The 26,619-nt window shown below is 36.8% G+C and overlaps 2 protein-coding genes and 1 long non-coding RNA gene across 3 annotated transcripts in view; all 3 read right to left on the bottom strand.

Moving 5' to 3' along the window:
• Positions 1-1,802: 1,802 nt before the first annotated feature.
• Positions 1,803-8,510, bottom strand: Thap1 (THAP domain containing 1). The gene is made up of 3 exons (XM_027923741.3): positions 8,213-8,510; positions 5,586-5,781; positions 1,803-4,958 (listed from the first exon to the last, which is right to left on the bottom strand). The coding sequence occupies exons 1-3, from the start codon at positions 8,281-8,283 to the stop codon at positions 4,584-4,586; spliced, it is 642 nt and encodes a 213-aa protein (XP_027779542.2). The 5' UTR covers positions 8,284-8,510; the 3' UTR covers positions 1,803-4,583.
• A 458-nt stretch (positions 8,511-8,968) lies between these two features.
• On the bottom strand, positions 8,969-11,972 carry LOC139705224 (uncharacterized). Its single transcript, XR_011707113.1, has 2 exons — positions 10,037-11,972; positions 8,969-9,193 (listed from the first exon to the last, which is right to left on the bottom strand). It is a non-coding gene; the product is annotated as an uncharacterized lncRNA (long non-coding RNA).
• A 10,198-nt stretch (positions 11,973-22,170) lies between these two features.
• The window catches only part of Rnf170 (ring finger protein 170), a 38,012-nt gene continuing 33,563 nt past the window's right edge, over positions 22,171-26,619 (bottom strand). Inside the window, exon 7 of the mRNA XM_027923742.2 lies at positions 22,171-25,259. Coding sequence (XP_027779543.1) covers positions 24,990-25,259 — 270 coding nt within the window. The 3' untranslated portion in view covers positions 22,171-24,989. The remainder of the gene's footprint in view (positions 25,260-26,619) is intronic.

Raw genomic sequence — 26,619 nt, 5'->3', positions numbered from 1 at the left:
GCCATTTCCCCAGAATCTCCCCCCCCCACACACCCCTTTTCTTTTATCCTCTGTAAAGAGCTGGGGATGGAACCCAGCTTTACTACTGAGTTACATTCTCTTTTTCATTTTTTAAAAATGTTTTTAGTAAAAAAAAAAATAAAAATTATATATATATATATATATTTTAGAGAGAGAGAGAGAGAAAGAAAGAAAGAATTTTTTCAATATTTATTTTTAGTTTTCGGCGGACAAAACATTGTTTTTGTATGTGGTGCTGAGGATCGAACCCAGGCCGCACGCATGCCGAGCGAGTGCGCTACCACTTGAGCCACATCCCCAGCCCATTTTTTTTTTTTTTTTTTTTACTTTTTATGTGCTTCTGAGGATCGAACCGAGTGCCTCACATGGGCTAGGCAAGTGCTCTACCACTGAACCTCAGCCTCTCCTTTTTAATTTTGAGATAAGTCTTGCTGAATTGCAGAGACTGACTTTGAATTTATGATCCTCCTGCTTCAGTCTCCCAAGTGGCTGGGATTACAGGAGTATATCGGTGCATCTGGTTTACTTTCATTTTTGAGAGTTTTGCTACAGATAAATTTGACAAAAAGTTTTTCCTTTAGCATTCTGTCATTTGACTGCTTTCTGGTCTAATTTTTTTTTTTTTTTCCTAATAAGCCACAACATTAATCTTGTTGTGGTTCTCAGGTATACAACATCACTCTTCTCCTACTGCTTTAAAAAATTTTTTTTAAAACATTTTTATTACATGTCTGGGCGTGGATCTCTGAATTTATCTTGTTTGGTATTCATTAAGTTTCTTGTGTGCTTTGTGTATGTGTATTTCATCAAACTTGAGAATGATTATTTCTTAAATTTTCTTCTGCTCCTTCCTCTCTCCCCGCCCCCAGCCCCTTTCTTCTTTTGGTACTCCACTTACTCATATGTTGGTGTGTTTAACAATGCTACACATTTCTGAGGCTTTGTTTATTTCTCTTTTTTTCATCTCTACTCTTCAGATGGCATAATCTCTACCTTTAAGTTTGCCGATTTTTGTTCTATCAGTTCAAACTAGTGTTGATTCCACTAATGAATGTTTTATTCTGGTTAATAACAACTCTAGAATTTCCATTTTTTCCCCTCACATTTTTATCTCCTTATAGTTTTTTTTTTTTTTTTTAAATAAGGTATTGAGGATTAAACCCAGGGTTTCTTAACCACTGAGCCACATCCCCAGCCCTGTTTATTTTTTATTGGAGACAAGGTCTCCAAGGTCTTGTTAAGTTCCTTAGGGCCTTAAGTTACTGAGGCTGGCCTCAAACTGGCCATCTTCTCATTCTCTTGCCTCAGCTTCCCAAGTTGCCACAATATAGGCATGTGCCATCATGCCTGGCTTCTTTCTTTCTTTTTTAATAGTAAGGCTTATTTATGAATTAACATCAACAATGAAAATAAATGAGCTATGTTTCCATGAATAAACAGATAAAATTTAAAAACATGTTGAGTGAAGTTTTAAAAGATATACTCAGGGCTGGGGCTATAGCTCAGTGGCAGAGCACTTGCCTCCCACTTGGGAGGCACTCAGTTCCATCCTTAGCACCACATAAAAATAAATAAAATAAAGGCACATTGTCCATCTACAACTACAAAAAAAAAGAAAAAGAAAAAAAAAAAGAAAGATATGCGTAGATAGTTGTATAACATAAAAACAATTGATACATAATTTTTATAGATATATTTTGTATCATTGTTATTTGCCTACTCAATGTTTGCTGCTATGCTCTTACCACAATGGCAAAATTATTAAGAACACACAACAGGTATAAGATCAGTATACACTTAAATTCTTTTTTAATTCAAGACTTCAATTTTAGAATGTGACAGTTCAAACTAAGTAGGAGGTCAAAGTAAAGTTTATAGTTCCATAAAGAAATACTTCTTTAATTAGAGTGGCAACTGATTCTATTTTTATCTAGAAACCTATTTTAAAGAATTTAAGCAGAATATTTGCTTAAAAGTGAACAGAGAAAGGATCACCACTTACCAAAGATGTTATAAAAGGGAATCATACAGGGTTTGATGATGAGTCTTCAAGAATTTCTACACTACTTTGACTCTAAAGCCCTGTGAGATTTTCCAGTTCTCCCAGCAGTTCTGAGAAACAACTGCTTCTTGCTATTTCTTCCAAATTGTCACACATAAATGGATATTTTAGTATTTTACTATACGCACTTAAATTTCAACTTTCAGAATACGCTGCAATTCACATTTCTTTTCTCCCCATTTCAGACTGACTTTTTCCCTACTTTTTTTCAGACTGAGTTCCACTATACTTGAACAGGACTTATTTTAGCCTAAATGTTTTACTTTTCTTGGAAATGTTATAAACAATAGATAAAATGAATTTTAAAAACATTCAACAAATCAGGCACAATGGCACACTCCTGTAATCCCAGCTACTATGAGGCCATGGTAGGAGAACTGCAAATTTGCAATCGGCAATGGTAAATTTAAATTCATTCCCAGAAAGGGGGGGGGGGGGAACAAAACAAAACAAAAGAAAAAGAAAAATCAACAAGATGTTAAATTGTTCCACCTCAAATTCAGAAATAAGCATGTACATTTCAAACATGTAAATGCAAGCTGTTGGTACATGTGCTGCTTACTCAGTTAGATACAAATGGGGATTTACATCTGTCATAAAGACAACAGCTTCAAATTAAATAACGCTAAATAATTATGATTACCACATTTATAATCTAACCTAGATTCTTGGTTTTGGACAAATACACACACACAGTCGTTTATGTAGAAGACAATTTAGGTTAAAGATACACACTTTGAAAAAATATTTACCCAGTTTTCCAGGAATTGCTAGAGATGAAATATGAAAACAAACTATTTGAAGACTTTGAAGCTTCTAAAAAACGGTTGCGTTCCATCAGAAACCAATGAACGTGCTCTCATTCATTGCAGTCCTAAATATTGTTATCAGACTATGTAAGTAATCTAAACATTATTTTCTATTTTTGAGATATTGGTTCACAAAGAATCAAATCTCCATGAATCAAACTGCTACCTACAGGTAGCATGGCAGTGAATAACAATAAAAATCAGTTCTATAAAAAACACTTTTTAACATCCTTGTTTTATCTCTTACTATTGTCTTAAAAAAAAAAAAAAGTCTGTTACTCTTCAACTATCTCAGTGTATCTTTAAGTATAAAAGTGATAATTTTAGTTGGAATAATTATTCTAAATCTAAATAATTTCTACAGCAATATTTTGTACTCAGAACATGTTTTCATTTCAAATATATGTAAAATTTCTCACAAAATTAGAATACAACTCACAGTTTGAACAGAAACTGCAGTAAATCTCAACATTTAGTAAAATAAACATTACGTATTAGGTTGCTTTTGAATATAAATCATTCATTTAAGTAGGTGGGATATAATTTCTAACATGTTACAAGTGAAAAACTAATTTTTTATGTGAAGTCTGGACCAAAATCAATTAGTTAAACACAAGAGTACCATGTCATTATACAAATCAAACTATCAACAGAACATATTTGGTAAGACATTTGGATGAAGATATAATTACGGTTAGGGAATTGGGTATCCTTTCATCAAGGGTCAGGTCCCAATTTTTACTTCAATGGTAACAAATGCCTTACTTTGTTGTTAAAGAATGTTTCTTCCAAAATTGGGCACTGCAGCCCATGTATGCAATCCCAGCAGCTCTGTAGGCTGAGGCAGGAGGATTGCAAGTTCAAAGCCAGGCTCAGCAGTTTAGCAGGGCCCTAAGCAATGTAGTAAGACTCTGTCTCAAAATTTAAAAAAAAAAAAAAAAATGGGGGAGGGAGCTGAAGATGTGGCTTGATGGTTAAGCACCCCTGGGTCCAATCCCTGGTACCAAGAAAAAAAAAAATGTTTCTCTACCTGAGAATATATTCGATTTTATAATGCTAGGGAAAAATGAAAGGGTTCATTTTTAAAAAACTCACCTTTATATTTATTGATTAGATACAGAATGATTCTTTATTTTCTGTTCTGAAACAGTCAAATCTTTTTCAATTGATTTGCCAATTTATCCTTGACAAGTGATTCAGAAAGATAAATGAACCTTCTGATTTTACGGATGTGAATGTTTGAATACACAGACAGGTTATACCTTACAATCTAATCCATACTCCTGATTTAAAATATAACTAAGTTTTTTCAATAAAAAGCATTAATTTTTAAAATTGAAACTTAAATCTTATCTTTACTTCACTGTTCTCTCTCTGTGCTTTTCATTTTTACATTATTTCTATAAATATTCAAACAAAATCTCCAATCTTGAAACCAACTTACAATGGCAGTCTAAGGCTTTTTAAAATAACTTTTAAAATATTGTTTTTAATGTAAAAACTCTGAAATTACAAACAAAAATTTACAATTTTACAGTATATATCTAATTTATTTTTTAAAAAAATATTCTGAATTGTTTTTATACAAGTAATCAAGTGCTTTTTTTCCCCAAATGAAATTCCTATATAAGCTAAAAGAGGATGTGTGGTCTTGCCCCATTAAAAATCAATACACATTTCATTTTTTTTTTTTATGCTGGTACTTCAACTATTTCAAAGAAGTCATTTGGTAGAATCACATAGCCTCTTTCTGATATGTCATCTTTCTCTTTCTGGAAGTGTACAACCTCCTTTAGTTTTTCAAGCTGTCGTTCTTGTCTTCTGCATCGCTGCTGGGCAGTCTTGAGCTTCTTCCTGAGCTTTTCAACTTGTTGTTCTAGCTGATGAATCCTTTTCCTCTGGTGCATTGTATCCTCCACAGTATAGTTGTGGTCACAGAAAACTGAGAGATTATCAGGGGTTTGAAGTGGAGGCATCAGTAACCCAATAGCAGCATCGACCTGGGAAATGGGAGGTGTTAAAGGAGGTGGGGGAAGGTGTTCTTGTGGCTCCAGAAGATCTTCCTTCTAAAACAAAAATGCAGATCATATGTGAATTTAGTAACTAAAAATAATAGCTTAAATGAGTTAAACTGTGGAATTTTGGAAATACTAGACTTCTGTGACTCAGTGGTACAAAAACATTCCAAAATAAGAACAGAGCTTCAATTTTTACTACTTAAAATTGAAGTGGGATGCAGACAACAGATAATAACTTAAAACTAAACTGTCACTGAGAAAGATAACCCCAAACTTATCAACATACAAGTAGAGGCATAGAGTGATGTATTTTTTAATGTATATATTTATTTTAGTTGTAAATGGACCTTTATTTTATTTATATGTGGTGCCCAGGGCCTCACATATGCTAGGCAAATGCTCTACCACTAAGCCACAACCCCAGCCCCTAGAGTGATCTTTAAGTAAGTCACAAAGTTAGATTGAATTCCTTAGGGTGAGGATATTTAATAAACTCCATTTTGTGTTTTTTAAAAAGTATGTCACTGTTAATAGTGGTTATTTACAAGCAATAGGTTCTAGCTACATCTGTTTTCTTAACTGTTCCATAAGTTTTCCAAATTTTCCACAAAGAATACATTAAACACATTAATTTTATAAATACAAGACAGCTCAACATTTTGAAATACATATTACCTTGTCATGTGGCTCAGTACAAAGAAATATTGTGGGTACAGCATTCTCTTTCAGTAACTTGTTGTTGCACTCCCTCTTAAAGCAGTCTGGAGTAAAATGTTCTGAACAAATACTGCTGTACTTGGTGGGCTTAAAGTTTTTTCTTCTGACAGCTGCCTCCCATTTTTCACAAAGACTGGGTCGAGTAAGAGGAAACCTAAGAAGACATAATTCAGTTCTCTAACCTTTTTAAAAATAAACAAATAAAGGCACCCAAACTTTCTTACTTAGTAAAGAACTATCTTACATTGGTCTTGACATACTAAAGAGTACTTGATTAAAGATTAGCTCCACTTACATATTTATCTCACTGATTAATGTTTAACTTTCTATATTAAAGACAAAAAAGGTTCAAGTAAAATATATCCTATAGAATGAAACTGTACTTATATATTTTTTACTAATAAATTTCTGTGTGTTGCATATAAAAACAAAAATGGTATATACACATCTACTGTCCTAGGGGAAAAGAGACTTCTAGTTCTAGTATAATCACTCTGACTGAAAAATATGATAGGCTAAATTTGAACTAATCAAATTATAGGCAGATAATGATAAAAAAAAAAAAGGAAATTATTTATTTTATTTATCTCTAACTCAACTGGGATATGTCCATTAGGCCCAAGTAAAAGGAGATAGAATTTGGAAGGATTAGGAAAAAAAGTCAAAACAAGATGTTTCAAATCTATTTCAGTTTCTCTTCCAACTAAGGTATGCTAAAATTTGTGCTATAATCACAAAGATCTAACAAATCTATCCAAGAGTCCCTTTTCTTGGCACAGCAAGCTCTCTCTCTGCTACTATTTAGAAGCTGGGAGAAGAGGTGCTCTTTGAAAATCCCTGCTGGAAATGATGGTCAGACGTACAAACTAAGGTAGCAATCACTTGTAAAATTCAATACACAGGGCCTCCTGGCCCAAGGATTACAATTTTAGCTGTGAGAATCTATGAAGATCTTTCCCATCTACTTGCCCCCAAACTGTTCTACATTAAATACAGGATCTCCCTAAATTGCTCAGGTTGCTCTCAAACTTGCTATTCTCCTGCTTCAGGCTCTAGAGTTGTTGGGATTATAGATGTGCACTACAGTGCTCAGGCTTAATCTTTTAAAGATCTAACAGGAACACAGTATTTCTGATAAGTGTTATGTTATTCTCAACTATTTTCCATACTTTTAGATTTTTTTCTACCTGTTATTAGAAATGAGGGATGGGAAGGTGGAGAGCCAAATGCATATTCCTGTCATCTCCGGACCTATTCCTACACCCTGAAAGGACATCATTTTCAAAAATTACAAAAACACCAATTATGTACATAACATTAGGATATACTGAACTGAATGTCATAATGGGCCAACCCCTTCTCCATGGGGAAAAGTAAACACTCCGAAGATCTCTTTATGCTCCATGCAGTTTTATTTGCCTGTGGTGCAGTTCAAGTTACATAAAACATATAAATATGCATCCAAACCCCCTATCACACATAAATAATTCCTCATAAAAATTTTTGAAAGAATATTTTAAAATCTGCTTTCGTACTATTTGGTTATGAAACACTTGTATAATTTACCATTGGATCTGACTTCTTAGCTATTACTTTCATATCGTCAGACATTCTGGCAGAGAAATCATGATGGAAATATAATAAAATTTGTAAACACTGAATTTGGCTGATTGAAAACACTGTGTGCATTACTTGATTATCGTTAATTTCAATCTTTTTTTCTTTTAAATGATGTTGGGGATTGAACCCAGGGCCTTGTGCATGCTAGGCAAGCACTGAGCTATATCCCCAGCCGGTTAATTTCAATCTTGCAATTTTCTTTTCCTATTTTCAAGAAAATATTCTCCACTACAGCTGGTTAGCTGCGGAAACTAGAGGATAAAATAGCCCTGAAAGCTGTGGAGCAGATCTGTAATAGCTCACATTGACCTTTATTACGGCACCTGAGTATTGTCTATATTATCATTACTGTGTGCTGAAAGATAACAACTCCATGGCTGCACCAGAGGCTTCCTTTAAAACCTAGAGACCCTTAAAGGGTAATTCCTGGAAATTGTGTAAAAAAAAAAAAAATCCTGATATCCTGGCCAAAATTCAATCATTAATTACTATAATGCAAGCCTCCGAATCAGCGGAGATAGGAATATTGCGACTTCTTGGTGTTTTTAAAGGTCTTTGTTTCTATTTGAAGTTTGGGCCTTAGGGAGTTATTCTGGCTGCTCCACGACTCTTGCAAGACCAAGCCCGAGCCCCTGAGCGGCCGGCAGAAATCGCTCTCGGTATCGAGCTCGCCAGGCCCAGGAAAGTGAGAGCTTTGCAGCCAGGAGCCCTTCCGAGAGCGCAAATGGCCGCCTCGGCAATATACCCTAGAGAGCGCTGCTGTGGTCTCCTAAAGTATCCCCAACTCAGGCACGCCCACCACGATAGGGCCGGGAGACCCCTACGGAGCCCGTAGCCCGGAATCCCGTGCCCCGCCCCTCTCGTCAGGTCTCGCGCGGACACGCGCCTAGCTCCGCCCCCAGCCCAACCGCCGCGCGCCCCCAACCCCAGCTGGGACCGGTCCGCAAGACGCTCTGGTTCCATACTTGTGGAAAGAAACAGGTTTATCCTTATCATATCGGTTCTTGCAGCCGTAGGCGGAGCAGGACTGCACCATCCTTCCGGTCCTCAGTCACTTCACTTAAGCCGACCCAGAAGAAAAGTGAAAGGGCTCACAGTGTCGCTGAGCTCGGTTTTGACACTCTCGCTTCTTCTGTAGTTTTGGTCAATAGTTAACAATGATGAAAACCTCACTCTGGGGCGACTACTGTGACTGTTCTGTTGTTTGCATTAGCAGAAGGACCACAGCCATCGCCCGTCTCCCATCTCCAAGATGGCGGAGGCAGCTTCAACCTCACCTCTCGCGAGGAGTTCGTCCCACTGTCTCTGATTAGCCCAGCGGTCAGAGGTAACGTTTCCTGGGAGGCAGAACATTGGCTGAGGCCCTGCGTGACCTGCGGCCTGTGCTGCGTTATGGAAGTGGGCGGGGCTTCAGAGCTTTCGCAGGGAGGGAGGGATTTGTGGGGGAAGGAGGCGGGAAATGGGCGGTGTCCCGGTTCCGACTTCCGCCTTGGGTGGTGGGTTAATTTATCCTTTTATTGAGGCGGCTTACAGTGGAGATCAAGTACGGCCTGTTGTATCTGGTGGGCTACAGAAAACACGTGTAAAACACCCATTTCTTTAAAAAGTGAGTGGGAGACTATTGATTTGTAAAACTTTTCAGACCCCTTTCCCAGACTGCTGATCTTTATCCTGAAAGACCCACCGATTCCCTGTCCAAGAAAGACGCACGAGGCACTGGCTGCAAAAGCCAAGAGGCGATTTATTGATACACAGGAGCCTGCGGGTGCCCAGCGAAACCTCAGCCGGAGCTTCGGTGAACTGGCACACCGGGCTTTGGGGTACAGATCTTTTATAGGGTACAGTGGTCAGTTTCCCTCCTAGCACAGTAACAGGTATCTCATTGGCTCTTTTGAATCCAGCATATAGGTCACTTAAAGGGTAAACTTGTTTTTCACTATAGGTTCCTGGAAAAACCACATAAAAAACATTTGTTATTCATTGTATGGTTTTTTCATTGTATGATCCTGTTTGCCCAATCGTGCTGGTTCCTTTCCCAACCATCCTGTCCTTTCTTAATCGGTTACACTTAACTGATTTTCTGAAAAATACATCTGACGTCTGTGCAGGTGTGGAAGCAAGCCCTGGTGATTTATTACTGGGCCTAAAGTTATTGGGCTGGGGTCTTTCATTCCCCCCTTTTTCTTTATCATGGATAGAATCTTATATCCATTGTCCTGCTTGCTCAGGTTCTTGGATTAAGCTTGTGTGTGACCCTGTTTGTTGTTTAAGCAACTGGTACTGTTGAGTTAGAACCATAGTTTGGATTATAGAAAGTCTCTCTCTCATGAATTGCACCAATCTATTGAGTATGCAGGGTCCAAACGTTAGGATTATTAGCAGAATAACTAAAGGTCCCGCTATGGTGGATAGCAAAGTAGTTAACCATGGGGATTTGTTAAACCAATGTTCAAACCATCCTTGTTGTGCTTCAAATTTTTTTTTTTTGCCTTTTTGCCAACCTTTTAGTGACTTTTTCCATAGTTTCCCGGACCACCCCCGTATGGTCAGCATAAAAACAACATTGTTCCTTTAAAACCACATAGAGACCATCTTTTCTAAGGAATCACAGATCTAATCTCCTCCTATTTTGTAGCACGACTTCTGAGAGGGAAGAGAGAGATTTCTCTAAGGCAGTGATAGACTTGGTCACTTGATATTAGACCCCCGATTTATCTAACTACACTGACTACCTAACTTTAAATCTGGCTTTATTTATTTATTTTTTTTTAAATTTGGGAACTCCTTACTGCTGTGAGGAAGGGGGACGAAGAGAATCTTTCTGGCTTCTTCAGGCTGAAAAGGGACGGCGTGGGGCAAGCAGTTTGGAGTCCCCCTTAAAAATATCGGGTCTATCGAGTGGTCCATGATGAAAGTCTAATTGAGAAGTAATAGGCTGGAGGGCCATTTGAGTGATGGGTGGTCTATAAGAGAAACAAGAACTTATTAGTACTGGAACCATATTGATGCAGTAATAAATGCCACAGCACAGGAATATGCCAATGAGTATAATGGCCAAGACAAAGATTAACAATGTTTTCCATCAGGCAGTACCAGGAACTAGGAGCTAGGATATTGTTTCCACGAAAAAGTTGCTGAGGACATGGCTTCCATCTGAGCAGGTAAATCTTTAAAGATATTTGTCACATTGTCAGAAATGTCAGGGATGTCAACACAACAACTAACATGTAGGGTTACAGATGTCTTTTTCTTTAAGATATAGTTTAATAATTTAATGCCATCTGATCCTGCAAAATCCTTTTACTAGTATAACCTCTGTGTCTAATAGAGAAATCTTTAATTCTGTTACTTAGGGCTGGATAACCATATTAGCAAACATCAAGCCGACCTGCGTTGGCTGGAAATAAAGGCCTTAGACTAAAACTACTCTAGCAGTCCCTTTGACAGTTATCAGGCATTTCTGTCTAAGAATCTTTTTTGTAGCCTTCAGTCTACTTATTTATGGAAGTTACATTTAACTATTATTATCATTTAAGATGTCCAGGAACAGCTGTGCTTTGGCTTTGACTGTCTTTGCTAAGTGTTTAAGATGAAGCAAGTCAAAACTGACTTTTGTTTCTACCTATTGTTTACAGTCAGCTGAGTTATCCTGGGAATCCTCGGGAACTTCATAGCAGCTTTTCAGTTCTGCTAGTGCCATTTGCGCTAGGATGGGTCCAGGCCTTGCTTGACCATATGGCTTCCCTCAGAAGCATCAGGGATGTCTCCCTTTTCTAATGACCCTCCTCTTTACAGCAAATGCACCGATTGGCTTTCTGTCCTCCACTGGTCTCATTAATCTCCCTGCTCAGGAGGTTATGTGGCCTAGAGTTGCTGAGCCCTTTGGAGAAGTCCCCTATTCCCTGATTCAGACTGACTCAGAGGGCAAGAGCCGAATATTGGTTTTCTTGGCCCTTTTAATTTAACTAATTTTAAAAACTTGATCTTAAACATCCAGCAAATAAGTTAACAGCCTTATATTAAGAGCACTGGGCTTTAATGTCTATCTCTCTATCCTGTAGGTGATAACTCCTTATCTTATGTTGACCCAGGTTGTGTTCTTAAAGCAATACCTCTTTAAAACATTAACAGGCAATCTTTAAACCATCTATAAGCAAACTACAAAACAAAATTAACTAGGGTAAAAACATATTTAGCTTATATAATAGCTACCTTGAATTCTAGCAGGGTTATACATCATAATTTCCTGTTTGAGATCCTAGTAATCTTGGCACAAACCTATTTTTGGACACAACTTTAACTGTACTGAAATCTGGCTTACTTTTTTCATAGCCACTTTCACATGTAGTGAGATGGGACAGAGCCTTATCTCAAGTAAGGCAGGGCTCTTTATAAATCTCAAGTACTATAGTTCTGAAGCTGATCATTTTACAAAGTTTACATAAATTGTTGTTCAAGTTTACATGAACATTAGCTAACACAACATAATATCACACCTAAAACATGAATTAAAAGCTGAAAGCTTTTAACCTCTTGTAAAAAAGTAGTAATGTACTTTTGTGTTTTGCAATAAAACCTTTACACAGATTAGGCTCTCATTAACTTAAAAATACATAAATTGTATCTCAGAGTAGAAAGTAACATGGAACCGTACATATCTTATTGATAACAAGTTCAGTTATAGAACACAAATGATATAATTGAATCTCTAACATGTTTTTTTTTTTAAGCCTAAAATTACCATACAACTTTAGAACACCAGCTTTATATAATGTTCTTTTGAAGCTTCTACCTTACAGACTTGTATACCTGGAAGATATGAACACATTAATAACACCATAATTACATAAACCTCCTTTTGTTCACATTTTGAAACAATACTTGTAAACTTTTAAATTTAAGCAGAGTTAATATTTTATTAGGGCCTTTTTGAACACCTAGAGAAACTTATAAGCTTAATTTTGAGGACATCTTTACTTTTATCTGTTTACCCAATCTAAATTGAACCGTTTGAATCACGTGAATTAAAGATATTTGGATCTATTTTTAATTTTTTTTTTTTATGAGCGCTCCTCATCTGTCAATTGTTATATCACTGCAGGATATATGGACATACACACATACAGACATACCGACATACAACACATAACAAGAGTGTGCACACATAACAATAATAAAGGCCTCGTAGCTTTTCGCAGATGAAATCTCTATTGCAATGTTTTTTTTTTTTTTTTTTTTTAAACTTCACTGATCAGAAAAACATTAACCTAGGTCTGCAGGATCAGAATCACGAGCTCAAAAAAATACAGAATCTAAGAAAAAACAAGAGTCCTAAAAAAAAAAAAAAAAGATGACTGGCCAGTAGTTAGTAAATACCATACAATTTACTTCTTGGTTTGGTCTAGTTTGAGTTCAGGTAAAAAGACACTTTTACCCCCCCCCCCCCTTTTTTTTTTTTTTTCCTTGGGCCTGAGCTCCAAGCTTCTGTTTGCATATCAGCTTAAGCCCTGACTAAGGTCTGGAAGGAGCAGGGAAAAAAAAAAACTGCTATTTTGAGCAGACACTTTAGGCCTAAGGCATTTTAACCTTAAGTTATATTTCCAGGTTTAGATGTTGAAAATTATGATACAAATTTAAGAAGCAATTTCCAAAATTTAAAATTTTATATCTTTTTACACTAGAAAAACTTGTTCACATAAAACTGGAAATAGGATCTCTACCATCAGAAGAAATTTCTTTAGTACCTCTAAGCCACTTTGCTTGTTCTGAAGTTTCTAAAGTAGCATTGAGTTACATTAAATTTGCCCACACACTACCATATATATCTGAAATTAAGCTTTGAAAATTTCTAAGACTATTGCTATTTAATTATCTAATGTCATTTTTATGAGCCAGACCAACGTTTTAATTTCTTTTCAGGCTACCCAGTTCAAAATTGAAACTCTTTAAATTTTTTTTTTATCCCAAGTATTTAAGTTTTCTAGCATGAACTATCTGAAATCAAACTAAACAATTGCTTAAACCCAACTTTTAACTGCAAGATAGTGCAATGCTTTAGAAACCCATTCAGATACCAGATTGTTACAATAAAAATTATTATTATTTTTTTTTTCAGACACACATTTAACCTAGATTATCCCTAAGAAACAATCAGACAACCAGATAAGAAAATATCTCTCCAGGTTTTGAACTTTCATTTAATTATGACTCCCATCAGTGGCACCATAGACTTTCCCATGAGTGGACCAGATGTTTTCACGTAGAGGCAACTATAGGTGTAAAATCAAGGGTCCCAGTGTGACTGGCTTTACTGCATTCAGTGTCCCTTCTTTTTAAGTAAACAGAGGTGGCATAATCCTTAAGATGTAGACAAGGACCCAGGGAACTCCCCAGAGCTAAATGGCTCTGGCAGCTGCTGGGAGTCCCTTAATCCTATCTTTCACCCATAGGATCAGTTCCTCCAGTTTGGTTTGACCTTAGGCATTAGGCTTTTTTTTTTTTTTTTTTTTTGACCTCTACTGACAGGTTGTCGGCCCGGTTCCGAACATCCTGCCAGTGATCAAGAGTAAGACTCAGAGGAGTTGTTATAGATTGTCCCATGTTAGTCTTAGATGGAGTGAGAAAGTGCAAAGGCAAGAAGACAGACACAAATATCAGACTGGACACAAAGAACGCTGCGCGGCTCGAGCACAAACCGAACGTACCTGACGGATTAGGGAGAGGAGGGATACCGTCACCTCCGTCACCCATGAGTACAGTGTACTCTACAGAACATTGGAGGCCCCCCAAGATGGGCCTCCCTGAGCCCCTGGGACGTCTCCCAGGGTGGCAGGGGAGAAGTCCGAGTTCGTCAACTCCTTCTCAAGCTGCCCAGAATACAGAGCGATTACGCGTAATCGTACAGACGCTGCGCATGAACAGATAACAAGATAACAACCAGACAGAGAGAGACACAAAATGACACAAACTGGCCAGCTTACCTCCCAGTGGTTATCGGGTGTTCCTCGGGCAGGGATCCGGACGGGGTTACAGGAGTTCTCCTGGCTGGCTCGCCAAATGAAAGACCCACCGATTCCCTGTCCAAGAAAGACGCACGAGGCACTGGCTGCAAAAGCAAGAGGCGATTTATTGATACACAGGCGCCTGCGGGTGCCCAGCGAAACCTCAGCCGGAGCTTCGGTGAACTGGCACACCGGGCTTTGGGGTACAGATCTTTTATAGGGTACAGTGGTCAGTTTCCCTCCTAGCACAGTAACAGGTATCTCATTGGCTCTTTTGAATCCAGCATATAGGTCACTTAAAGGGTAAACTTGTTTTTCACTATAGGTTCCTGGAAAAACCACATAAAAAACATTTGTTATTCATTGTATGGTTTTTCATTGTATGATCCCGTTTGCCCAATCGTGCTGGTTCCTTTCCCAACCATCCTGTCCTTTCTTAATCGGTTACACTTAACTGATTTTCTGAAAAATACATCTGACGTCTGTGCAGGTGTGGAAGCAAGCCCTGGTGATTTATTACTGGGCCTAAAGTTATTGGGCTGGGGTCTTTCAATCCCATTCCCTGTCTGTTCAGGCAACACAGCGCTCTGTGAGAGCCCAGGTGACCGATTTGTAGCAGTGAAAGAGGACCTACACATGCTGTATCTTCTCAGCTCCCAAGGCAGAAACGCTCTTTGCTGGCCATTCTGTGCTGTGATCTCCTTGTGTTCTGATGGAAATTACAAGCTGCTGGAGCTATTTCACATAGAGGTTTCACCTCCTGGTTCCTTCTTTCTCTCTTTTATGTAGATCTAAGTCTGGAAAACGGACTGTTAAATGGCTCTTGTAATACACTTTTCAGCTCTCTTAAATGTTAATGTTTCCCTTAGGGTTCCATCTTCTGGTCCTCTCCAATTCTAAATACCTTGCTCCTTAAATTCAGTGAAATGCCATGATGTCCTAGGTTTTTTTTTTTTTTAATTTCCTACGTAAATCTCCCTTCTGAATTATGTCTGTTGAGTTATTTGTTTAGCTGCCTAAATCAGAAACTTTGGAATCATCTAGGATGTGCCTCTCCCATCACCCCAACCTCTGAGGACTAGGTTGATTTTGTAAAATAAAATGAATCTCTTAAATCTCTTTCCATCTCTCATGGTATTCCTGACCAGCCCTTTCTGTTATTTACCTTGCTGCCACCCTTTGATTATCCTGATGTCCAGCTTTGCCTCTCACCAATATATCATCCATAGAAACTTGATTATCACGCCTGTACATGTATCCTTCAGAGCTTTTCCTTATCCATTCCCTTGGACTGCAAGGTACTTTCCCCAGATATCCTCCTAGCTAACTCACACTAATTTCAAATCTGTGAGCCCTTTCACTTTTCTTCTGAATAAAATCCATACTATTTATGGTAAGCTGTACACCCCTTTAGGAGCAAGTACTTTTACTTTACTGCCACCTTCCTCTACTTGTCTTTAAACACTCTTATATTTAGCTTTATGTTTTATCTTTTGTGACTTCTTTAAAATAGGATCTTTTACTTGGTCAGAAATGCCTTTCCATGATCACTTTTAAGATATGGCCCAAGTGTTATCTGCTCCAACAAACTTTCTTTATCCTCTCTTCCTGCCCTCTCCAACTAACGCATTTCTCTTATTCCAGTGAAATTTTGTATTAACTTCTGTAAACACTTTGGAACCACATTTTAATGTTTATGTTGTCTTCCTCATCAGAACTGAGATGCTGTTGAGAATAGGTATTGTGTCTAACCCAGCCTGTAACCCCAAGATTTTGTAGTGTCTGCCTTAAATTATTCTGAAAACAATGTTTAATCAAATGTATCTAAATTAAGCTGTGTATCTTAAATAGTTTTTGGAGCCATAATGCTAGAATAATAGTTTTTATTGCTATCATTTCCTGAAGTATTGAGACAGATGGTAATCTTATTATTGCATAGTGATCCACTGTGCAAGAATAACAGAATGTGATAATAGATGATGATCTGAAACATCAGAAAAAAAAAAAAAAAAAGATCACTCTGGCCAATTGAGTTCACTGAAATTCTTCATCAGTTAATTAATAAATTTGAACATCTGTGTTTTATGCACAGTTCTAGGAGCTTGGAATATATAAGTAATAGGACAATGATTTCTGCCCTATGGAGCTAATAGTCTACGTGGAGTAAGGGGAAACATGTGACCACATAATATGTTACAATGTGAAAGGTGTGGGGTTGGGCTGAGAGGGCTGCAACTTCAAATACATGGAAAAAGACAGGCCTAATAAGGAAGTGACTGTTGAGCAAAGATTTGAAACTGGTGTGAGTTAGCTAGGAGGATATCTGGGTTGGAAAGTAACCTTGCAGTCCAAGGGAATGGGTAAGGAAAAGCTCCTGAGGCTCAGTGTTCTTGGCTTGTTCAAAGAACAGAAGGGGTTTGTGTATCTGGAGTAGAGCTGAGATGAGGGAACAAATAATAGATAAAATTATGGAAGAGGAAAGGGGACAGAAGCATGTAGGGCCTTATAGGCTGGTGCAAGGATTTTGAACTTTTCTCTGAGGAAAATAGGCTTTATCTTATTTTTTTCTTTTTTTGGTGGGTTTGGGAATTGAGGAAAGGATCCTATACAGGCTAAGCTGGCACTTATACTATTGAGCTATACACCTAGACCCAAGGTAAACTTTTGAACAGGGAGAAGATCATTCTGCTGTATTCATGTAGATAGGAGGGGAGCAACTTAGAGGCTGGAAGACTGACATTTGTGGTAACATAGGTGAGAGATGATGGTGGCTTAGATGTGAGTGGTAGCAGTAAAGGAGTAAAGTAGTGTTTCCTTGTCTCTTCGTGGTTTTTCTTTTATTTATTAATCTTTATTTATTGAGCACCTACTATGATATAGGCATTACGCTATGTCTGGGAATGTATTAGTGAGGAAAGCTATCATAGTCCCCATGTTCATAGAGCTTATATTCTAGTGAGAAGACACAACAAAAATGTAAATAAAATAACATTGTGTTAGGGTGTTTGAATACATCAGAATGTTTTAAGAATGAATAAAGGGAGGGGTGATGAGGGTCACTACCTACTTTAACTAGGGTAATCTGTGTGAGGAGGGACATTTAACCTGAGAACCAGAGGATGAAATGAGTAAAAGCATGAAGGTGAGGAGGATAGAGGGAGCATTCTAGGCTTAGGAAGTGTGTGCTGAGACCCTGATTTGGTTCTGGTAGTACTGACAGTCAAGAGTTCTGTTTACTGGGAACCAAATAGAGAGGCTGTGGTGGTAAGGCCAGTGGGGAGGATGGGATAAAGTAAGGTTATTTGTTTGGATATTAAGTGCAATGGGAAACCACTAAATTATTTTTAGGCAGAGGAGACATGTGATCTAATAAGCATTTAAAAAAAAAGATCACTCTGGCCAAGCAGTGGCACATGCCTGTAATCCCAGTGGCTCCAGCTTGGAGGTAGAGACAGGAAGATAGTGAGTTCAAAGCCAGCCTCAGCAATGGCGAGGCGCTAAGCAACTCAGTGAGACCCTGTCTCTAAATAAAATACAAAATAGGGCTGGGGATGTGGCTCAGTAGTTGAGTGCCCCAGACTTCAATCCCAAGTACCAAAAAGAAAAAAAAAAAAAAAAAGAAGTTACTCTGTCCATTGTGAGAAGAGTTAGGGACAACAGTATGAGTGAGCTGACCAAGTAAGAGGTTGTTGCAGGTGAGCAAGAGATGGTAGTAACTTGCATCAAGGCAAAGGAGATATAGTGGTGGGATTTGAGATATTTGTACGTGTCAGAAATGCTTGCCGATTGATGGTTATCAGAGTTAGGAAGAGAGGAATCAAGATATCAAGGGTGATGATCTTGAGTTTCTAGTTTGAGCATTTGGCTTGAGCTTTAAGATGGATGGATGGTGATGCAAAAGCAATTCTTTTGAGTTGCAAATGGATTTTTAATGGGAAAAAATACAGAACTTGGGGAGGAATGATTTAAGAAACTGAGTAATTGGCTGTGGGAGTTGTAGGCCTGGGGAATATCAGAAGAGAAAGTAACAGGCAGTTGTAGAAGTTGAGAGTGCCTGCCACTGAAAAGGGCACAAGGACCACAGCCAGTGTGGAGGATGAGTTTTGTGATTAGTCTAGAGTGAAACAAAACAATTTGGTTACTGTTTGATTGCATTCCCCTCAGTCAAGTTTTCTTCATTCTCTATTCTTATTTTCTATCTTCTATCTATCCATAACTTGAAAATTAAATACAGTTTTATTCTGTTGAGGATAATTCTAAAAAAGTAAGGTGAGTTTATGGATATCTTGAATTGTATATAATTTTAGAAATATTTGTTGAATTGAACTGAATATTGATTTTTTTTAATAAAACATAGATCAAATACCTGTTTCTTATAACTTCTTAGTACTCAAGGGGTACAGTGGGGAGGCATTTTTACTTTTTAAGATGATTGTCCTGCCTTTTAAATAAGTTGGTGGAAACAGACCAAATGTCCATTAACATTGGAATGAATAAATTGTAGGACGGCCCACATGGAATACTGTACAACAATCAAAATAAGCTTCAACCCACAACAATGTGGGTGATTCTTACATATATAATGTTGAAGCTAGACACACAAGAAAAAAAATATGTGGGTAAAACTATAGTCAGGAAAGTTTACTTCTGGGGAAAGAGGCAATGAAGATGGCCAGATAGCTTGTTAACTAATTCATCATTGACCCTCATGATTTAAACATTTTTTTGAATTTGTTATTCTTAATAAAACAGCTTATTAAAGGACTGTATAAAACATGCAAAATTTGTTTATACATTCATTTGATCTCTTCATTTGATCCTTCAATAAATATCAGATATGAACATATGTCTTAGCTTTATATATCATTGCCATTTAAGGGGAAGAAAATAAATAGGAATAAACTAAAGAAAGCTAGTTAGAATTCTTATGTTTTTTGTCTTAAAAGGCCAAGAGCTGAATTCATTTACTAATAGGATGCCTTTTAGGAAAAAAGAGAACCCATGATATTAAAAGGCTAAGTTTTTTTCACATTTATTATAGATAAGTTCAATCTGAAGAAAAAAAAAATTATATTTTTTTGAGACAGGGTCTCGCTAAGTTGCTGAAGACTCTGAACTTGTGATCCTCCTGCCTCAGCGTCCCCAGCGCTGGGATGACAGGCATGTGCCACCACACCCAGCTGAAGGAAAATAATTTCTATCCAACTGCTATGGACTGAATGTATTCCCCCAAAATTCACATGTTGAAGCCTAATCCCCAATATGGTGATATTTAGAGGTGGGGTCTGCTGCAACACGTGAATGAATCAGTTGGGATCACTCCACGTGAATTGGGCTGGCTACTAAATAACTACACAGAGACAGAAAATACCTTTTTTGGGGTTCAGTGATGGCTTCTTGACCCCAGCTCCCACAAAGGAGGCAAGAGAGGCAGGCAAAAGAGAAAAGCATGCCTGAAACTCTCCTATTTATTTGTGGGGAAGACATTCAAGAAAGTTCAACCCAAATAAGGCAAGGGATTGGATTGCAGGGGGTTGCTTAGTGATGTCTTCTGTTTAGCAGACTGACATCTTGGAAAGCCAGACCCATCTCAGGTGCTATGTGGGGATCATAGGCAGAGCGATCAAAAAGGACAGATCAGAAAAGCAATGTCATTCTAGGCTTGCGACATGACCCTCTGAGGTATGTGGGTAATGAGGGTGGAGACCTCATGAATGAGGCGGTCCCTCTATGTCATGTGAGGATACAACAAGAAGTGGGCCCTCACCAGAATCCAACCATGCTGGTACCCTGACATTGCACTAAACCATCCACTCTATGGTGTTTTTGATACAGCATTCAGGCTCTCTGTGCCTCTTTTTTCCATCTGTAGAATAAGATTGTGGTACTAAATGAGGAAGTTTAAATCTGGAATCCATGAATAGTCAGGCCTTGAAACCCCTGAAAATTAATGCAAAATTATACATGTTTGAGGATCTAGCTTGACATGACAGCCATCTTGATCATAACTGTCATTTTGCTTTCAGATGACCCTGCACACGGTTCAAACCCTACATGATAGTTGTTGAGATATTTAGCCTAGTGTTTTGTACTGGCTACTGATGCCCAAACTGTTTGTTTCTATTTTTTATTTTACTTTTTTGTAGTTGGGTGTGGACAGCATGGCTTTATTTTATTTATTTTATGTGGTGCTGAGGATCAAACCCAGTGCCTCACCCAAGCACTCTGCCACTGAGCTAAAGCTCCAGCCCCCATTTTGTTTCTTACCAACACTTAATATGTTAATAGTTTTTAATAGCCCAAGTACATTCCCTTTTTCCTTCCTTGGGGTGCAGGGATCTGTCTACTGCTGCTACCAAAGACATGCTTTTGCCCCTAGATCACTAATTGTGCTACGTGCAGTCCTGTATATGTCTTCCCTTTTTCTTTGGGTACCTTGCACCTGTGGCAGGCCATCCTCATACACCAGGTTTTTCTGGTGAGCTATTCATACTATTCACCTGATTTTCAAAAGAGAACACTAGAAAAAGCTAGCCAGTTGTGGCTCAGTGGTAGTGCACTTGCCAGGCATGTGTGAAGCCATGGGTTCACTCCTCAGTGCCACATATAAATAAATAAAAGATCCATTGACAACTTAAAAAATATTAAAAAGGGGGGGAAGCTAGTTTGTAAAAACCCTTACAGCTCTAATGTTGGAAGATTAGTAAAACAAAGATTAGTATAATATTTGGGTAGATAAAAATTCTGTTTCACATAAGAATTATCAAAGTTTTGCTATTTTAATCTAAGTATTTTTTATATTTTTTCTTTAAATTGTTTTAAAACTAGTTGAAATTTAAACTGATATCAGTATCAGTGACTTTGAAATATCCTTAGCCCTTAACTCTCTTCCATCACATATTTTCTCAAGAGGCCTAGAGAATAGAGTCAACACTAGGAAGGATCTTGACTGAACATACTGTGTTTTCTAATGGAGCACTTACTCCTCTCGTGTATCATTCTAGGACATAGTCATGTCACAAGACACAGATGGATGAAGATGACACCCCTTATTTGTGTACAGTCAAGGACTGAATGCTTACAACAAATACTGATGCCATTAGAGTATTCTGACAGTAACAAAAGCTTAAGGATATCTTTTGAGAGTACTACCTCCTGTTAGTAGCTCTTAAATCTATTGGCCTGATCCTGGGAGATTGTTAAGGGCCTAAAAGCCTTAAGTTCCTCTTGTTTCTCCAAGTCCAGGTTTATGAGTTGCTCTTTAGCAAAACAGAGAACCTAGAGTACATTTAGTAGTGATGGTGGTGGGAGTGGTGGTGTTGTAGACATGAGGGCATAGACTCAGAAAATTTCAGTTATTGAATATATGACTTAAATATACAATGAAAAGAAATGGAGGTGGGTAGTCAGTGTATAGGAAAATCAGCATATAGGTTTATTTAAATCTATACTCCATTTTTGCCCAGAATTAATAGATTGCCTAGATAAAGTATTAAAAAAAAATACCTTTTTACTTTTTCAATTTAAAAACGTCTAAATAAAATTAATTCAAAATGTGATGAGATGTTTGATGTCCACTAGAGATAAAGCCATCACAGAGTGGTTATCCACAGCTAAGTGTGGGGAGCTGATGGGGACAGATTATTCCATTACATAGGATTATCACTTAATATTTTTATTATATAATTCAAAGTAGCTAGGGGAGGAGTTTGAATGTTTGCAAAGAGACATTAAATGTTTCAGATATATAATCTAAAGATACTGAATTGATTACACAATGTATAATTGTACTGAAACATTGCACTGTAAAGATGAAAAGTTATTGTTAGTTCAAAAGAAGTTAAATTTATGAAGGGGGAAAATTTTCCCTTTTTGTATTTCATACATAAAAAGTTGAGTTGCCTCTTAAGACAGGTGTTAAGTTCTAAAGTCTATACTGAAAAGAAAAAAATCATGTATTCAAAATTAACATTGATAAATGCTTTAAATTGCTGCTGTAACACTACACATTGTTTTGGACATAACCCTATAGAAGAATGTTTATGTACAAAAATAAAATGTGCACAGTGATGTATGGGATCTAATATATATGGAAAATATTTTTAAAAAGCCACAGCAACCATTATAATCAATGCTTAAAAGAGTTAAGTTTTAAAGCAGATGATGTTAAAGAAATGGAAAGAGTACACCTTTTAAACAATTTTAGATATGCTGCTTTTATTCAAAACAATAAAACACTTGACAAACTCTAAAATCACGAAGTTTTAACCAAACCACCAATACTCTATACCAACTCTGTGAGGTAGGTATCTGCATAGTCACAAGGGATCAGTACAAGTCCTTTCTGCCCTTGTTCCTCTCAAACACTGAGAACTGTATGAATTGAAACCACTATTCTAGTGGGCTGTTAGAACAGTTGTTTCCCCTGTCTTATTCCCCACAGAGCTGCCCAAGATGTGATCTGCTCCTGGGGTTGGACCATCTGTTTTTGTGAGTTATAATATTGTTTAAAAATATTTTTATTTTTAAATTGTTGCTTTGATTTATTTGATCTAACTGTGAATCACAGAAGTATTACTACAATGTTTAAAACACTGATTACGTCTACTTGCTTTAAATACTCTCTTGGATCCCTTCTGTTTTTGTCACCTATGATCGGTAAAGATGACATAATAAGCAGGTCTAAAAATGTCAGCACGTTCCCTTTTCAGTTTAATAATTACTTCAGATCATACGGTGTTTTTGTATGTAGAAAAATTTGGTATACTACATCTCTACCAAGAAAGTAATAATTCCAAATATTACAATAAAATTATTGTAACCAGAAATGTGACACTTGGAAACAAAACACATGCACAGAAAGTAAAATCCTTTCATAAGATGACACTGCTAATGCCCCACACCAAATTTATAATAGGTAGGAAATGCATTTCCAGTCTGATATAACAAACTCCTACTCATTAGCTTCCCAAGTTGGTGATTGAGCTGAAATGTTCTTCTATGATATATTGCTACTTTCTTGGACATTTGATTTGGAAATATAGAATTTTCATGAAGTCTTTGATGTGTCATCTTTTTAGACCTTTCCTCTTGGGAGCACTTATCTCACTTCAGTGAAGAATTAATATATTATGAAAGACTTCCAAAGGATCCTGTTTTTCTCCTGATTTCTCCTCTTCAAAATAGTCTTCATGTCTAAATATCGACCAATTCATTCACTTATTTGCTGCAAAACTTCAGGCAAAATAGTAACGTCAGTCAATAGCATGGGATTTTCTCTTTGTAAAGTAAGATGATACCCTGCCTTTCTCATAAAATTTCCCTAAGGATAAAATGAAAGTGTGAGAAATTGCTTTAACCATGTGCTATGTCTGAGTACTACTGTTTCTGTGACAAGCAACAGCTTTGTCCTAGGGTCCAAATTAATTACAAAACACAAATTGAAATTTCATTCAGAATCTTATCATTTAATGGCTAATCTGATTAACTTGGGAGAATGTGACAGGTTTTTATCTCCCTATGCATACACATGCTTACTAAAATTAAAGGATAATATTAGTGACTGCACATGACAAAGGTAACACTCACTCCTGATCATCAACTGACATCAGGTTATGAATGATGAGAGCTGAAGTAAGGATCTTGTAATACTTTGTGGTATGACTCTTACCAAACAAAACTGCAGACAAGAGCATTAGATACTCATGCCATAGCTATCAGAAAGAAAAAAAAAAAATAAGAGAACTTCCCTATCCAGTCACTTCATATTTGCTAATTCTGCACAAGAGATGGTGAATCTGGGCTATATGCTGCTATGTAGGTGACAGCGTTATAAAAATTTCTGACAGCAGACAACTAAGTTTTTCCATTCTGTTGCTAGGGCTAACCAAAGATGGTTAGTATATTCCTAGTACTTTCCTAAGGTTTTTGATGCTAATAGACAAGAAGATCCAGTTTCCTGAGAAACGAATAAAACTATGTGTTTTCAGGATCATCTGGTTCCTAAAGTAATTTTCCCTTTACAAGTTATCTTTATATTTATTCCTAAAAATGACCAAACTCTTGTTTAAATGTTCTGTGACCATCAAGTGTGCCGACTAGAAACAAATATTTCTCATCTTGTTAATTCTTCTATTGATTAAAAAGTGTTCCATAAACCAAAATATGGGAAATTATAAAGTTCAAGTTTCTTTCAGTTTTAGCTGATAACAAAGAATTATACCAGAATGGAAAAGCGGAACTGGTCTAAATGCACAAAGCTTGCACTAAAAGAAATGCTGACTTTCCTCCACTATTGTAGGATATTTTATTGTAACAAAATATTTAGTTTCATAGCTACATATTATTGTATGAGTACCCACTGAGGAGGATAAATTGGATAGATTGTACATTTGACAAATTGTACTGTATATCCAATTAACATAAGTAATTTTGGGAAAAAAGATATCAAGTATCTCCCCCCACCTTTTAAAAATCTAATTCCATATTTTCCCAGAGACTTTATAGACAACATAGTATCAAGATAACAACTATAGACCATAATTAAGATCTCAACATTAGAACCTGCAACATGTAAAAATTCCAGTTATATATTGCTAAGCATTTGTCAAATGATAATCAAATGTTTGTCATACAATGGTTTTTAAACTTGTAAGATAATATTTGGATGATTTACACTGCCTTAGGTCCTTTTGTTTGTACATTAGCTCAAATTCTAGTAAACTCTGTTTTTTAAAATTTTTCATCTTGTTAGTCTTTGGGTTATTACTTCTCGATACATAATAGAGATGTATATAAGCAACAAGAAGATGACAAAGAAATCATCTAGAAAGCCTAGAATTCCAAACAAGGCTTCAGGTACAAAATCTAGAGGTGATATTAGATAGAAAAAAGCTCCCATCAAACAAAGTATTATCCTAATGCGGAACATCCAGAAAAGACCCCCAACAGAAAACATTTCCCTGAATGCATGTCTCAGTAAAGTAGGTAGATCCATGATTCTTTCCATAATCTGGTAGAAGGAAAAACAAATATTAAGATTTAGCATCTAAAATGACAAGGTAATAAATAATATAATTTTCTTACAATGTGCAAACTCAGTTAAAATGAATTAAGGAGTTTCATATGATTGAATACCATGTTTTCTAATTATGTGTTTCACTTAAAAATCATTCTCTAATTACTGGGTTCTTATAAAATAGGTCTTAATTGAAGAAAAACAGCTAGTGTCAATAAGCTTAAAATATGGGATATACAGGTTGAACATTCCTTATTTAAAAATGTGACATCCAAAATGCTCCAAAATTCAAAATGCTCTGAAATCTGACTCACTTCAAAAGCCAAAACTTCTTCATTGTCACCAAAATGATTTTCGATTTCAGAGCATTTCAGATAAGGGATATTCAACCTACAGTCATGCAAAACTCAGGTTATTTCTATTTTGAGTTAGTAAAATAAACCAAACCAAGAAACCAGTGTACTGGAGTGGTCTGAGTCTTATGCTTGGGTGTCAGCTTTACAGTGTGAATTCCATTACTTATCAGCCTGGTGAATTTGGGGACAGTTGTTTAACTTACTAGAGATAATTCAGCTAAGTGCACATTTAGTAATTAATTAAGAGTAATCCCTGGGCTGGGGTTGTGGCTCAGTAGTAGAGTGTGCATCTTGCACATGTGAGGTACTGGGTTCAATCCTCAGCACCACATAAAAATAAATAAAGGTATTGTGTCCATCTACAACTAAGAAAATATATTAAAAGAAAAAAAGAGTAATCGCTGGGCTGGGGTTGTGTCACAGTGGTAGAGCACTTGCCTAGCATGTATGCATTACTGGGTTCAATCCTCAGCACCACATAATAAAGTTATAATGTCCATCTACAACTAAAAATATATTTTAAAAAAGTAATCCCCAAAGATTACTAAGAACTAAAAGAGAGTCTGTATATGAACTCTGTAAATTATCAGATAACACCTAAATATTACACATTAAAGATATGAAGGCTGTTTAAGAATAGCTGTGAAATTGATGTCTTCCAGTGAAATCACTTCTCTTCATTCCTCTGCCTACAGTTCTGTTATTTTGATTTGTATAAAAATCTAACTCTGCATATATATTTAGCAAGTACCAAATATGTTGAGAGGACAAAGGAAAGAGAAATGCAAAGAACTGAGTGAGGAGAAAATAGTTTTAAAAACTCAGTTAGATAGCTTGTCACTTACACTGCTTTTGGAAAACTAGTCACAGGAGAACAGAAATGATCTTTTTAGAATGACTTCCTTTGATAATTTTCTCTAGGTATGGAAGAAACTTAAAAAAATAAATAAAAACAGCTACATAACTTTCACAAAGTCTATGGTAAAATATTTTAAATA

Source organism: Marmota flaviventris, chromosome 3 (genome assembly GCF_047511675.1).
Source record: "Marmota flaviventris isolate mMarFla1 chromosome 3, mMarFla1.hap1, whole genome shotgun sequence".
Classification (NCBI taxonomy): Eukaryota; Metazoa; Chordata; class Mammalia; order Rodentia; family Sciuridae; genus Marmota; species Marmota flaviventris.
Note: the sequence above shows the minus strand (reverse complement) of the source record. Positions and strands in the feature narration are given on the sequence as shown.